General features: G+C 34.7%; 1 protein-coding gene across 1 annotated transcript in view; it reads right to left on the bottom strand.

Annotated features, from left to right (window-relative positions):
• The window catches only part of Upf1 (Upf1 RNA helicase), a 230,831-nt gene that overhangs the window by 66,237 nt on the left and 149,293 nt on the right, over positions 1-15,301 (bottom strand). Inside the window, exons 16-18 of the mRNA XM_090414072.1 lie at positions 15,063-15,180; positions 9,503-9,659; positions 2,433-2,575 (exon numbers count right to left, since the gene is read on the bottom strand). Coding sequence (XP_090270198.1) covers positions 2,433-2,575; positions 9,503-9,659; positions 15,063-15,180 — 418 coding nt within the window. The remainder of the gene's footprint in view (positions 1-2,432; positions 2,576-9,502; positions 9,660-15,062; positions 15,181-15,301) is intronic.

The raw sequence follows: 15,301 nt of genomic DNA, 5'->3' as shown, positions 1-15,301 counted from the left end.
TCTTTCCAGTTTTGCATCATCAGCAAACTGAGCCCTGTAGTATACACCACTAGTCACCTGCCTTCTTATGGACTTGACTCATTCATAAACTACTCTCTGATATCTGTCCACCAGTCACTCTTGAATCCTAATCATCAGATTCATATCCATTCCAATTTACTCAATTTATGCAACAGAGTTCTATGTGAAATCCTGTCATATGCTTTTGTAAAATACATCAGCAGATCAGCAGTACCAATCAATATTCAGATAATTAAGGTCATCAATGATAATTATTATTTTCTACACCATCGTGTTTATTTGGTAATGCATTTTTTGCAGTCACTAGCAAATGATCCAACAGATCTGTAACAGTACCACATGGTATATTTGATCTTGTTAGACCCACTTCAAACTCACTACTGCATGAAAAACTGATACTAGTATTACAGTCAGTTTTCTACACCAAATGGACTCAAATCATCCAGCATCATTACCAGCACACCCACTGTCTATTCTGTCTATCCTTTCTAAAAATACTGCAACCTTTAGACTCGATACCAATTAGGATATCTGTTTCTGGTAAGTGGTATTAAACCTGATATCAAAATTGGAGATGTTAATGTCAGCTCTTTGCTTTATGCTGATGATGTTATACTTCTAAATAAATCCGCTACAAGTCTGCAAGATTCTCTGACTAAATTGAATAGCTGTTGTAATAGATATGGTATGAAGGTCAGCAATAAAAAGACAAAGACAATGAAAATAGGCAGAATCATTGAAAATGTCAACTGTGTTGTGAATGGAGAACCCGTGGAACAAGTAAAACATTTCAGCTACTTAGGCACAATTTTTACTGAGGATGGTAAATTAAATATAGAAATAGACAACAGAATCAGCAAAGCTGGTATGGTGGGAAGTCAACTGAATAAATGCATATGGAATAAGAGAGAAATTAGTCGGAACACTAAATTAGCTGTATACAAGACAGTGTTCAAACCAGTTTTAACTTATGGATCTGAGAGCTGGGTCAGAAGTAAAACACTTGACCAAAGACTAGAGACCGCAGATATGAGAGTCCTGAGAAAGATTAGAGGCGTGAACAGATGGCATCAATGGCAATATCATATTAAAAATGAGGATATTAGGAAAGAACTTGACATTGTCAGCATCCAAGAATGCATTAGCAGAGCTAATCTCAGGTGGTATGGTCACTTAAATAGAATGGGAGAGGAAAGATTAGCAAAACAAGTGTTCTCTGCCAGGTTGGCAGGAAAACGACCCTGAGGAAGACCAAGATATAGGTGGATTGATACAGTACAAAGTGCCTTAGACGATAGAAATATAAGATCTGATAATGTTGGAGTCTTGACAAGTAACAGACTGATTTGGAGGAAAATTGTAGATAGGAAGTTAGTAATGATGTAATTTTTTCATGTAGTACTGTCATATCCTGTACACCCCTTGAGGGCACATAGCAGGAATTTGATGATGTTGTTTCTGGTAGTCAAGTCTTGCCAATAGTTACAATCTGAGGGCTCAATATATTCATCAAGGCAACAAACGGTTTTTGATACCCCTTGCATTCATTGTACAGACATAGGTTACCTGCATCCTTTTTTTGTATATTTTGCTTCTGTAGTCTGTGTGACCCAGCTGAACAACTTGCAGATCTCTATTCTTATCTAATGCTTTCCTCATGCAGACAACCTTGTGCAGCTTAATAAGCCTGAACCAAACAAATGCACACTCATTATTTCCTCATAATAATTTCTATGATAATGCACAATCCTAACATTAACACAGTTATATAACATAACATGATTGTTATATGTTATGTTATATAACTATGTTATATAACTGCCGACCACCACCACTAGTATAAAATACTAGTGGTGGTGGTCGGCAGTAGATGGCATTGGTGTAGACGATGAAAGTAGTTGCGCTTGGTGGAGACGGAGAGTTGTAGAGCAGGTGTCCTCCCTCGATGAGTCTTTGGACTTCCTGAAGGTGTTACGTAATAATAATAATCTATTTCCCCAAATCTCTGTATTAGATCTCATTCCAATTAATAATTTCTTCAGATTCCCGATACCAAATGCATTCAAGTGAAGGCCATCCCTCTTATACAAATCCCTTCCCCCCCTCTCTCTCTCTCTCTCTCTCTCTCTCTCTCTATATATATATATATATATATATATATATATGTATCCAAAACTTGCAACCATTTTGCAAAAATGAACACAAAGCAAGATGCAATATAAGATTATCACCACAAAAGATAATTTAGATGTAAAAAACTTAAATGTATGAATCTGCATAAAACTTAACTGAATGAAAATTAACAAAAACTCACACACACACACACACACACACACACACACACACACACACACACACACACACACACACACACACACACACACAGAGTAGAAAATACATGAAAAGCTTACCTAGCTCTTGTGAGTGCCACATTAAGACGACGTGGATCATTTAGAAAACCAATACCTTGGTGCTCATTAGATCTCACACATGACATAATAATAAGATCCTTTTCCCTTCCTTGAAATGCATCTACACTTGCTACTTCAATTTCCTAAAAGAGATGACACATAAGGATAGGAATAAATTCATGCAGAGAAAACATAAAAAAAAGGGAAATAAGTTTTTATTAAAATTTTTTAGAAGTCATGAGAACTGAAAGAAAGGGGAACATTATTTAGGATAATGAGAAGTGAAAAACGGAATAGTGAAAGTTGAAAACAAAGAATTTCCAAATGGAAATTCATTGTTTTCATTCTTTATTATACATCAGTTTTCCTGTTGTTATACGTGTAAGTAGATAAAATATTACTATAAAGGTAGGTTGTTATTTTCATTATATACAGTAGATTCTGGTTACTTGGTCCACCAGTTAATCAGGGCAGCCATTTTATTGGGACAAGTCTAGAAGAATATAAACAAAATGAGAATATAATAAGAATTTGTTTCATTTATTTGGGACACTGTTTAAGTGGTCCATCCAGTAACCTCTACCAAATGAAGTGTTAGAAAAATTATATAATCTTGCTTCAAAAATTTAGTGCTGATCTACAATTATCATGAAACAAGGCTAAATATGCCAGATATAACCAATAGTGAAATTACGATCCATATAAACATTAAGATACTGCTGCAAGGTGAAGGTTGGTAGAGGATGTGAAAAGAGTTTTCAGGATTTGAGTCATCTGCCAGTGGACACGGAGAAGTGGCAAAGGATGAAACAGGTATTGAATACTAATGGCCATTAGACCCATTGGCAATGATGACAATATGTGAAACTTCATAAAAAAGAAAAAGTATGGGTTTGTATTGCACCTTGAAGATGACAGCACTGATTCTAAAGAATTACTATAAAAATAAATGATTGTTTTCAATTATTTTTATAGTAAACAGTTAAAAGTTTAAAAAATACTGCATTCTCTACTCTCTGCAACAAGTGAAAAATAACTACACAGGCCAAATAATAGATTTAAGTAGTCTGCATATGAAAAGAAAATTAGTAAGACCCAACAATTTTTCATATTTAAAAATTGTCCAGTCTTGAAATCTAGCAGGTGATTTCAAACAAAGGCTTGTTAATATGTGACATCAGTCCACCAAAGCCAATCAAAAGTGGAAAAAAGGTTTACTTTTATAATCATCATCAAATTCCTGACATGTACTCTCAAGGGGTGTACAAAAACACCGGACAGAAAACTTTCAAAAATTGTATTCAGAGCTTTCTAGAAATTACAGTACATTGCAACAGTGTCGGCAGCATCATAGTTATAAAAGCAGACAAAGACGAAAAATACCACAGTAGTTATAGATGTTGATACATAAGACCAATAATTTGATCAAATCAAAAAATGACTTACTTCCCAAACTCCTGTTAGTTCAAAGAATGTATAAGCCCCCTGAAGATACATCATCATTATCAAATTCCTTGCATGCACCCTCAAGGGATGTACAGGATATGATAGTACTACATGAAACTTACATCATTAATAACTATCTACAATTCTCCTCGAAATGAATGTGTTATCTATCAAGACTCCAACATTATCAGATCATATATTTCTATCTTCTAAGACACTTTTTTACTGTATCAATACACCTATATCTTGGTCTTCCTCTGGTTCTTTTTCCTGCCGACCTGGAATAGAACACTTGTTTCTCTAATCTTTCCTCTCCCATTCTGCTTAAGTGACTATACCACCTGAGATTAGCTTTGCTAACACATTCCTGGATGCTGACAATGTCAAATTCTTTCCTAATATTCTCATTTTTAATATGATATTGCTGTTGATGACATCTGTTCATGTCCCTAATCTTTCTCAGGACTCTCATATCTGCAGTCTCTAGTATTTGGTCAAGTGTTTTTTTTCTAACTCAGCTCTCAGATCCATAAGTTCAAATTGGCTTGAACACTGTCTTGAATATGGCTAATTTAGTGTTTTGACTAATTTCTCTCTTATTACATAAAAATTTATTCAGCTGACTTCCTGCCATAAAAGCTTTGTTGATTCTGGAAGTTTCAATATGCTTTCTTCTTTTCCTTCACTGCTTCTTTAACTTCCTGTGTCTGCCATAGAGTTCTGATTTCTCTATCCTTGCAGACAACTTCACCACATCACAACTGCCTGTCAAGAAGATTAGCCACGTATTTAGTGTTGAATACTATGGCTACAACTTCTTTTCCTTGATTGTCATTGCCTGAATATAACATTTTGTATTTATTGATCAGAAAGATCCCACCAGTTTTTGTCTTTTTTTCTTCAGTCACCGCTATTATGTCGATCTGGTACTTATCTAATTCCTCAGCTAGCTCCATTTCTTTGCCGTTCAGGCTTCTTATGTTGATAGTCGTCGTCGTCTGGTAGCATCATGTAGCAAGAGGGTTGCAGCAGATGAGCAGCTCTTTTCCATTTCTCTCTGTCTGTCGCTTCCATCATTCTTAAGCCAGTCCATTCCATGATGTCATTAAACCACTCTCTAGTTGGTCTTCCATGTCTTCTCTTCCCCTCAACTTTTCCTTGTAATATAGTTCTTGTCGGTATCCCGAAGAACCTCTCAGAAGATGTCCTGAAAATCTAGTCTTTCTTTGCATAATATTCTTTAGCAGTGTTCTTTCCATCCCAACTCGTCTTAAAACTTCTTGATTTGATATTCTTTCTGTATAGCTAATCTTTTCCATCTTTCTATAACACCACATTTCAAATGCATTAATTCTTTCCATCTCTCTCTCTCTCTGAGTGTCCATGACTCACTTCCATAACTTGCAGTACTCCAAACTGTTGCTTTAACTATTCCAATTCTAACGCATATTTCAGTGTTCTTGTTTATTAAAATTCTCTTCATTTCCATAAATGCTGATTTAGCTTTGCCTATTCTATTTCTAATGTGCAACTCTGAATTTCCTTTCTCTGAGATCCAGTTACCTAAATATTGAAATCTTTCCACTTCTTCTAAAATCTTTCCTCCACATCTTATTTTTACATTATCTCCTATTTTTTTACCCATTATCATTATCTTGATTTTTTTTGTGTTAATTCTTGGTCCATACTCTTTACAAGAGTTTTCAATTCTTTGAATAATTTGTTGTAACCCATTTTCACTTTCTGCCATCACTACTACATCATCCGCATATCTTAAGTTATTAATGATTCTTCCGTTTATTTTTATTCCTTCTTCTGCATCCTCATGTTGATAGTACCGATCTTTAACTCTGGTGATGTTAAGTTGAGGTATGTTTTAAGATTTGTTCCAGTAACTGACTTTTCGCTGTTTGCCTTGGTTCCGTGGCGAAAACAACGGGGGCATTGTTTAACCGGGATGCCCCAGCCGGCATGAAATTCTGTCATGTTGTACCATCATTTTTTATTTTGGTTTAACCAATAAGAATACAATTTGGTCGGCTAAATATCAAATTGCCAGCCCATCCTCGTTCGTTCAGTATCCAAGTAGATACCAAACAGGGTGCACCACAGAAAGGTGAGGATTAGACATTAGGTGAGAAGCCCTGGTTGCAGATACAGTTACAGATATAGTTATCTCATAATTTTCTTACTTTTAATATAATTAAATTCTGTGGTGTTTGTGTGGCTTCATTTCAAGTTCCATGAATTGAAGATATTATGAAGTAACTTTCCATCACTGAAGAAAATCTGACATTCATATAGATATTTTTTCTAGTTAACCGTAACCAGGTTTTTTCAGCAAGTTCCCAGGTTAGCGAATTTTTGGAACAAGCAAGTAGCTCCCATCTGCAAAAAACCCAGAGGATTTTAAATCTTAAAGCTCAGAAAAAAAACTATAAAACACTAATTACAATAATTCCAATCATGGTTCAGAAAAATAAGAGGGCAGAAGTTGTTTGCTATAGACCAATCATCAAAGTATACAAATGATCAGGAACGATGAATTCAGCTATGAATAATGACAAAAGGTGGGGAATAGCTGCCAAGTGATTTCCAAAACAGTAATGGGGCCAAGAGTTCCACTTCAGAGAATTTACCTACTACTGTCCTGCTATAAATACTGTTACGACTTCACACACACCTGTGCTACCCACAGAATTGTGTAAGCTCAGTTTGTGGCACTGTGCTGAGCCAACGTTCGCATGTTTATCAGTAGAGAGAGAGTTTAGCTGTATAGGTTAACATGCAGTGTGGGGAAATTATGAAAACTGTGTAGCAGTAATAGCACTTCACAAGGTTGGAATGCAGCCACCTGATAATTTCAACATGCTAAAAAACCCAGGATCAGTAGGATGTTTGTGTATTGGGCTATTAACCATTATAACAATACAGAAGATGTATCTGATCACCAAAGAACAAGCTGACCACACTGCGTTAGGATGCAACAACTTGAGGGCTGTGAAGGCACCCCCTCTGCTGTAATCCTGTGAGAAGGTAGAAAGTAATGTCATGAGAGATGAATGTTTCGCAGAGAATGGTGTCATGTGTACTAACTGATGACCTGGGGATGAGAGCCTATCTGCATTCTACTGGACACTTCCTAACACCACAACCTTATGTGGCAGAGGGTAATAAAATCAAAGGCACTTCTCAGGCTGTATGCAAACAATAGACACAGATATAATTTTTTTTTTTGCAGATGAGAAGATTTTCACCACTGGAGAGTCGTTTAATTCCCAAAATGATCGGATATAAGTCCTGGATGGTCACATGGCATATGTCATAGCACCCAAGATTCTGAGAGGTTTGTGAATGATGGTTTGGTGGAAGTGATGTGTTGGGGATATCCAAGATGCATTTCTGCGAAAAAGGAGTCAAAACCTGTGCCAAATTGTATCAAGACACCATGCTGTAGTATGGAGCCAGAATAACAGCTTGTTTTGCAGTAGGGAATGATCCTTTCAACAGTGACTGGAGGCAAATGTGCCTTCATATTACCATCTGATCAGCCATTTGGAAGTCCCAATCTGAATCTGTTTGCGATTTAAATTGTGGTCAGAGCTTGAGAGAGTAGCCTGCAAGAATTATACAGCATCGCCAGCCTAAAGGTGGATTTGGAGGGAGCAGTGGCAGCATTTCAAATGGATGTTGTGCATACTGTCATCAATATGTGGTCACACAGCCTTTGGACATGAGTGAAAAAAAAAAAAAAAAAAAAAAAAAAAAAAAAAAAAAAAAAAAGGGGGGACATTTTGAACATTGAGTGTTGCTATATTATTATTATTAAGAGAGACCTCCAGGGAGTCAGAGTCAAGGGAGGCCACATTCTACACACACCAGCTATCATACTTATTCTTGAATTCATTCATGCTGCTTGCACTCACAACATCCAAAGGCAATCCATTCCAACCATGCACCACCCTCTGAGAGAAAAATCTAGCCCTCACACTCTTCATTCTCAAGCTTCCAAGGATGCCCTCTCATCCTTTCCCTATCCTCCGTAAATTGAAACATTCCATCAATTGAAATCCTGTACGACCCTTTCAGAAGTTTTTAAGTCTCAATCATATTACCCCTCTTTCTCTTGGTTGCTAGTGTCTGCAGACTACAAATTCTCAATCTGTCTTCATAATCAGTATTCCACAATCCTGATATAATTTTCACTCTCCAATACATTATACATGTGGTTTGTATTGCTGAAAGCTTTAAATGATTTACTGAATGAAGGTTTATGTGCTGTTGTAACAGTATTTATGGCTAGACTAGGTATTTTATAAATTATAAAATACAATTTATAAAATTTGGAAACTGCTAAAGTTTCAACAAGGTTCATATTACCGATTCATACTGTTACAACTCAGCTTGTTCATCAAGTATTTGTTCTATAATTTTTCTTTATCTTCAGTATGCTTGCATACATCTCACCTGGAACAAATTAAAAAAAAATTCCTTTGTAATTCTCAGAGTGAGAATTACAAAGATTTTTATAGATAGATATTATTAGAGTTGCACTATTTCACAAGGACTTCTAAATTAAGCAGTGCATCTGTGTTAAAACATTTTTTTTCTTCTCAATCTTTGATGATTTCTGTTCACATAATTAGGCACTCCAGCTGTTTTTTTCACATTTTATGATGATGATAGTTTTTTTTCCTTTATTATTATTTTTTTTTAATATTAAAAACCTCAGATATTGATGTGTACTCCTGACTTCATTCTTGCATAATTTTCACCACCATTCTGTGGGATTTTAGTTTTGTTCAACAATCTTTCCCAATAATTACCCCAGTCATCTTCAGATTTTATGTCACTTTATCATCTATTCCTCCAAGTTTTTTCAATAGTCTGCAGAACATTTTACCATCTTTGGGATATTTCTCTTCTTACTCAAATTTTCTTATGACTTTGTCTAGATACTTTTACATAATGATTTGTTTTCATACATTTTTTCTCTTTATTCTCTCTCTCAGAGTCCATACTGATTTACTGCTAGGAATGTTCAACATATTTTCTTTTCCAGGACTGCTCTTTCACTTCTTATGTCCACTATGGCATTGTTATTTTTCTATTCAGAGTTTGCCACTGAGTCTCCAAAGTATGGTTCTTAATTTCAAACTTAATTTTTTCTAGAGAACACTTCCATATTTCAGTTTACAGTTCACAACTGTAAACACTGCTAGTCTAATTCTTTTACAATTTTTAAAATATTTATCCTTCAAAACTAAATGGGATCACTCCATATTTTAAATATATTCTATACCCTTATATCCTGAAATAGTAAGAAGATTAATTATTAACAATAATACAGTCAATGAAAAATTTCTTGTGTCTTCTATTCATGAGATATGTACATGTCTTTTTGATGGAACATAGCACTGGTAATGACTAGTCCATGTCCTGAACAGAAATCCAGCAAATACTTACCAATATTGCAATTTGCTTTAATCTTCTCTCCAAATTTTCTCAAATGTTTCTATATGTCTATATCCATTTCCTATTCCGCTGTTCAGATTGATCAAAAACACTATATTGTTAAATTAAAGCAGTTAGTAAAAGTGAATACCAAAACTTTCTTAACAAACCTGATATAACTTGGCATGCAGAGATCCATTATATTGCATATACTGAACTAAATATGCACGTTGGCCTTCATAGGGTGTAATGATTCCTATTTGTTCAGGTTTTACACCACATTTCAGAAATCGAGTGGTTATTCTTTCTACAAGAGCAGCTTCAGTTCTGAAATAAGAAATGACAGCACATATTTAACATATAGTGTATCTAAGAAAATAAAATTATGCAGCTATCTAGTTATCTTCTAAAATATAGTGGGAATCCTATATTTTATCAGGCATGGCAAAGTTGCTGCTTTCCATATAAATGTAGTTTTTTTACCTCAGATAGTAATGACACATTACTATCTAAGATAAACCACTATACTTCATTGCATAAAGAGATTTTTTCTGAAATCTTCCTGTGTTCTTAAAAACCAAAGTAACCTAAATGTTGAAGTTATATGAGTGTGTGAAATTCCCCAAAATATGGGAAATTGGAATTTTAAGGCTACTATCAGTCAATCATGCTAATGAATAACACAAAGATTATGCATTTCCTAAGATTTAAGACATTAAATAGCCTAATCATTTCTACTTGGTGTGTTCTTGAATGTATGCTACGTTGATACTCAAGTATCAAGAGCATTACCAGTTTAAAATTTATTTACTGACCAGGGCACAAGCAATCGAGCATAACTGAAGAATCAACAATGCAAATGTGGTACTGACACAAGATGCATAGTCTGAACTATGAGTCCTAAGTCCTAATAGTTTTTTAAGTAGCTAAGGTGGGCTATGTTAAGAAGAAAATTCTCCATAAAGGGTAAATTTTTCTACCACCACCAAACGTTTTTGATAAGAAAGGTAGTGTGAAGGAGCATGAACATATTGTCCTGTGCAGGTTTTCTACAGAAAATCTAAGAATCACATTGGGCTTTTCAAGAATGTAGTCTAGAAAGGAAATATATTGGTCATTTTCTATTTCTAGAAAATGAAATATATGTTGGTAAAGTGTATCCAATGGTCGATTTTCTTGAGTTTATGGGATGAAAAACCCACTTGCCTGTGACAGAGATCGACTAACTCAGGAACCAGTCGAAGAAAGGTTTAGAAAAAGTTCTTCTAGTCGGCAACTAGCCTTGAACTTAAGTCAAACTTCAAGCAACCAAGTGCAGAGGACGCAAGTGCCACTTCCACTGAGCTACACAGGCATTTTTAATTCCTTACCAAGTATAAAAAACAGTTTGTGCATAAAGAATCTTCACGACTAGCATATTTGTATATAGAAGCTAATGACTTCCCATTAACTGCTTTAGTATCCCATAATGCAACGCATACATCCTTTCAAGTGTGTATAATGCAAGGCATTATTGGGAAAAGCCACTACCCAGACTAGTTTCAAACTTTATTGAGATTTCATCATTTGGAACAAAACGTGCAAACTCTGTTTTGTTATACTTGGATAAAGGATTAAACAAGAATATAATTTCTTGGCATTTTAAATTTAATTCAGCAATGATCTTGGTAGGAAAGTCCTGAAGTCCAGATAAAAAAATCTTGTCAGAGTGAAAAAGATATCATTCATGTATCTGTATCATACTGAAAACACAGGATGATGTTGGTAAAACTGGCAAAATTTTACCGACTTGGTAAAATTTTGCCAATTTTACTTGATTTTTTGTCATCCTCAATGGATGACAAAATCAGCACATCATGCCAAATGATGTCTATAGGAAAGTCTTATGTGGAGTAATTCAAGTGTTTTGTCCAATGGAATGCTTGTGAAGAGTGGTTACACAATTGTAAACCAATTAAGAAGTTTTTTTTCAGCTAAAACAAAGTAAAGATTTTTTTCCCCTTTAAAATACCACATGGAAAATCAATATGGTCGAATGCAAGTTGCAATGATCTATGTAACTAAGCAGAGGGTGGGTCACCAGAAAGTAGACTATATGTGCTGTAAATTCGCAGGTATAAGTCAATCTTTCTGCAGCACTCTTTTTTTTTTTTTGGGGGGGGGGGGGGTCTAGAACCAGTATAACTTTGTCTATTCCCAACTTTGTGAGGATAAAAATGTTATTCTTATTTAAAGAACAGCAAATGAATTACGGCTCCATCACCTAATGGCGATGGTGGGGAGTGGAGTTGTATAGAATTTGTGTCATATAAAACCTGTTGGCTTAGAAAAATTATAGACAGAAACATACAGGAAATAAATTTATTAGCTGTAAAATTTCTGCCTATGTATCATAGGCATCCTCAGTACATAGATAATGGAACACAGTATAAAATTACAACTAAAGAATTATTTTCAAAAAGTGCCACTAGCATTCATGGGACAACAGGTGGTCAAAAAAATTCCAAATTATTTAAAAAAAAAACCTTCCCTTCCACAATCCTCCTCAACTGAGAGCGTTACTCCAATCATCTGGAATTCATCTCTATGTCCAGGCCAGTGGTTCTTAACCAGTGTTCCGCAAACTGGTTACAAGTGTTCCGCCGGTGAAAGATGTCACATGACACAGTTCTGGGTGTAATTGGCTACTATGAATAAAAATGCTGATGGAATTATTTCCGTTATAACAGAATTAATAATACTGGAAGAAAATATTTCAAGTTACTTTCCTTCCTTAAATATACACAATTATGACTGGATACGAAATCCATTTGGCACAGCTAATACACTGAGTTGTGAATTTCCTTACAAGAAGAAGAACAATTAGTTACCTTGTCAACGGATCGTACTCTAAAAATGAAATTCTCTGAAATAACTCGATAGAATTCTGGATTTTTGTCCAATCCGAATACCTGCTATCTCCACAAGGGCACTGAAAATTTTGTTACAGTTTTCAACATCATATTTGTGTGAGCTCAGTTTCTCAATATTAACCCATAAAAAAAATAAAAGCGTGAAAGACTTACTAATATTGACAAAGAGATGAAAAGAGTCATATCACACATTAGACCTGATATTGTTGAAAAGCTGACAAGCTCAAGTATCGCATTAAAATAGATCCCATTTTTATGAAAGGCAAGTTCATGCATATTTTTATTGTTAGTTTTGTGACCCTAATGTTTTGGGTGTTCCTCAAACTTTTCTTATAATCAGAAGTGTTCTGTGACTTTGAAAAGGTTAAGAACCACTGGTCCAGCCCTTTTGAACTATGCAGTGCAGCCACTATAAGACTTTTATATCACCACACTTGAGCATTCCTGGTTGAATACCATCTACTTCAGCTGCCTTTCCTCACTTCAGGCTTTTGATGGATTTTTCTACTTCAAGTATGGATATGTATTCCTGATTGCATGTTTGGTCAGTATTTTTTTTACAACTGTGCTGTCACTGATTGTTTCATTTAGCAATTTTTTGAAGTAATTACTCCATACTCCAAGCATATATTTTTCTCCAGTTTACATGTCACCCTTATCATTTCTAATTCCTTTTACAGCACTCTTTCCTCCATTTCTGAGCTTTTTCTGCAGCCTCCAGAATATCTTGTCACCTTCCTGATATTTATTTTCTATGTGACAGAGATCTATCAAAATCTTCTCATGACTTTTGTTTAGCTTTCTCACATTTGTCTCTGAATTCTCTAAGAGCACAAGCTGACTTATTCACCAGGAACTTTTGATATGCTTTCTTCTTTTCCTTCATGGCCTCATTAACTTCCTGTGTCCACCATGGAGTTCTGATTTCTCTATTCTTGCAGACAATTTCACCACATGCCTCTCTGGCTGAATCAATCAAGGTTTTTTTCAAGGTTTGCCACTGAATCTCCAAGGTTTGGTTCCTGTTCTAGAACTCCTTCATTTTTTCTTCAATAATGTTTGTGTATTTTAGTCTACAGCTCACATCTGGGAGCTGCTCAACTTTTATTTGCTTCAAAACTTTCGTACATGTTCTTCTTTTCAATATGAAATTCAGTTTTATCCTGGTCAAGACTAAATGGTGATCACTTCCAACTTCAAATCCTCTGTATTCTATTCTAGGGACCTGCACCAGGGAGAAGACATCACTATCAACAATAACATAGTCAATGAGACTCTTCTTATTCCTTGCTTCTTCTTCTCTCCATGTGAATTTGTGCACATTTTTATGTTGGAACATTGTGTTAGCAATATCCAGTCCATGTCCTGAGCAGAAATCCAACAAGTATTTGCCATTATTATTAGCTTTGCTCTTTTCTCCAAATTTTCCCAAATTATTTTTGTATGTCTGACAATCATTTCCTACTCTGCTATTTAGATCCCCCAACAAGGACCAACTTTTAATTTTTCATTGTGTCAGTTGCTTTCTCTAAAGCCTCAAAAAATCCTCCACTTCTACCTTAGTAGATCCTTCTGTGGGACTGTAGCCATAGTATTCAACACTAAATATGAATGTGATCTTCTTGAATGGCAGGCAATATCAAGTAGAGTGCTATGGCTACTTCTTCAACTCCTTCATAATATTACATTACATGCCTATATTAAAGAAGCCTGTTAGTAGTCTAAAGGAACATTATATATATATATATATATATATATATATATATAAGTATAATCAGAACAATTTTTGCAGCAACAGCAAAGTCAGGAACTTTAAATAAGCTCTTCTTGAGTGAGAGATCAGCTAACTGACCAGTTGATTAAACCCCCACATTCGTTTATCTCACATAGCATTAAAAAAATTTTTTTTAAGGAGACTCCATGGAACATAGACTGCATAATATTAAACCATTTTCATGAGTTCATCTTTTCATCTACATGAGATAGGAAGTTAGCAATGATGTAAACTTTTCACACACTATGATCATAATATCATGTAAACCCTCCCCAAGGATACATCAGGTATCCTTGATGACATGCATTTACACTACAGTTTGATATCTCACCACATAATTCACACATCATTATATTCTTCTATTTAGAGATGGGTGCCACAATAGTTCTACACCCGAGTAGACCAGATAAATCTATTTTAAAAGGCTAAAGCTTTCCCTCCCACCCTATTTAGATGGTAAAGAAGTAAGGACTTGCTAGCCTGTAAGAAAATACAATGCACATTGAGAGACCAAAAAGTTTCTTTAATCTTCCAGCAGATAAGAATTACCCACACTGCTCTACAACACTTGAAAAATCTGATTCAGTTAACACATTTGACTTGTTTTACTAACAGTTTTTTTTACCATAGATATTACTTTTCTTTGAAATAGGCTTCACAACTTTTTAATGAACTAAAGTGTATATAAGCAATAAAAAAATACTAAAAAATCTATATAAATAACTCTTCTGTTATTTATTTATTTTTTTATGCTACTTATGTTCCAATTTCCCAAATAAAAAGAGTTTATTTTGTGCTCCTATGTTGTTTTCATGACAGAAGAAAGCATCCACTGATGCTTAATTTCAGTAATGGAAATGTGCATTATTTCATTATATATTAAATCTATAACACAAGTTATAATTAGCACTAATTCTATATATACCCTTGAGCAACACCTGATATGGCTGAGATGTTTCATTCTAGAGGAAGTTCAAAAAATATATATACATATAAAATATGCAATAGCAGGAGTTATTCATTAAAAAAGCATTCTGCTAGTACCTGTTTAAGTATGATGTTCCTGAACCAGCAATTTCCTCTTGACCTTGACAAGCATAGAAAAACATTGGTTTATCGGGCTGTGGCCAAGGAAAATCAACTCCTTTCATTTTTCGCTCATCTAGTATCAAAAGAAATTTATAAATTATCTTAAAATACCATTCAATTATCAGTTTACTACCACTTAAAAAAAGAAAAGAAATATAATATTGGAAATATCAAATCAAATATTTTCCTTTTAT

The sequence above is a fragment of the Typopeltis vanoorti genome, chromosome 24, assembly GCF_054136105.1.
Source record: "Typopeltis vanoorti isolate ZY-2024b chromosome 24, IOZ_Tvanoo_1.0, whole genome shotgun sequence".
NCBI lineage: Eukaryota > Metazoa > Arthropoda > Arachnida > Uropygi > Thelyphonidae > Typopeltis > Typopeltis vanoorti.
Note: the sequence above shows the minus strand (reverse complement) of the source record. Positions and strands in the feature narration are given on the sequence as shown.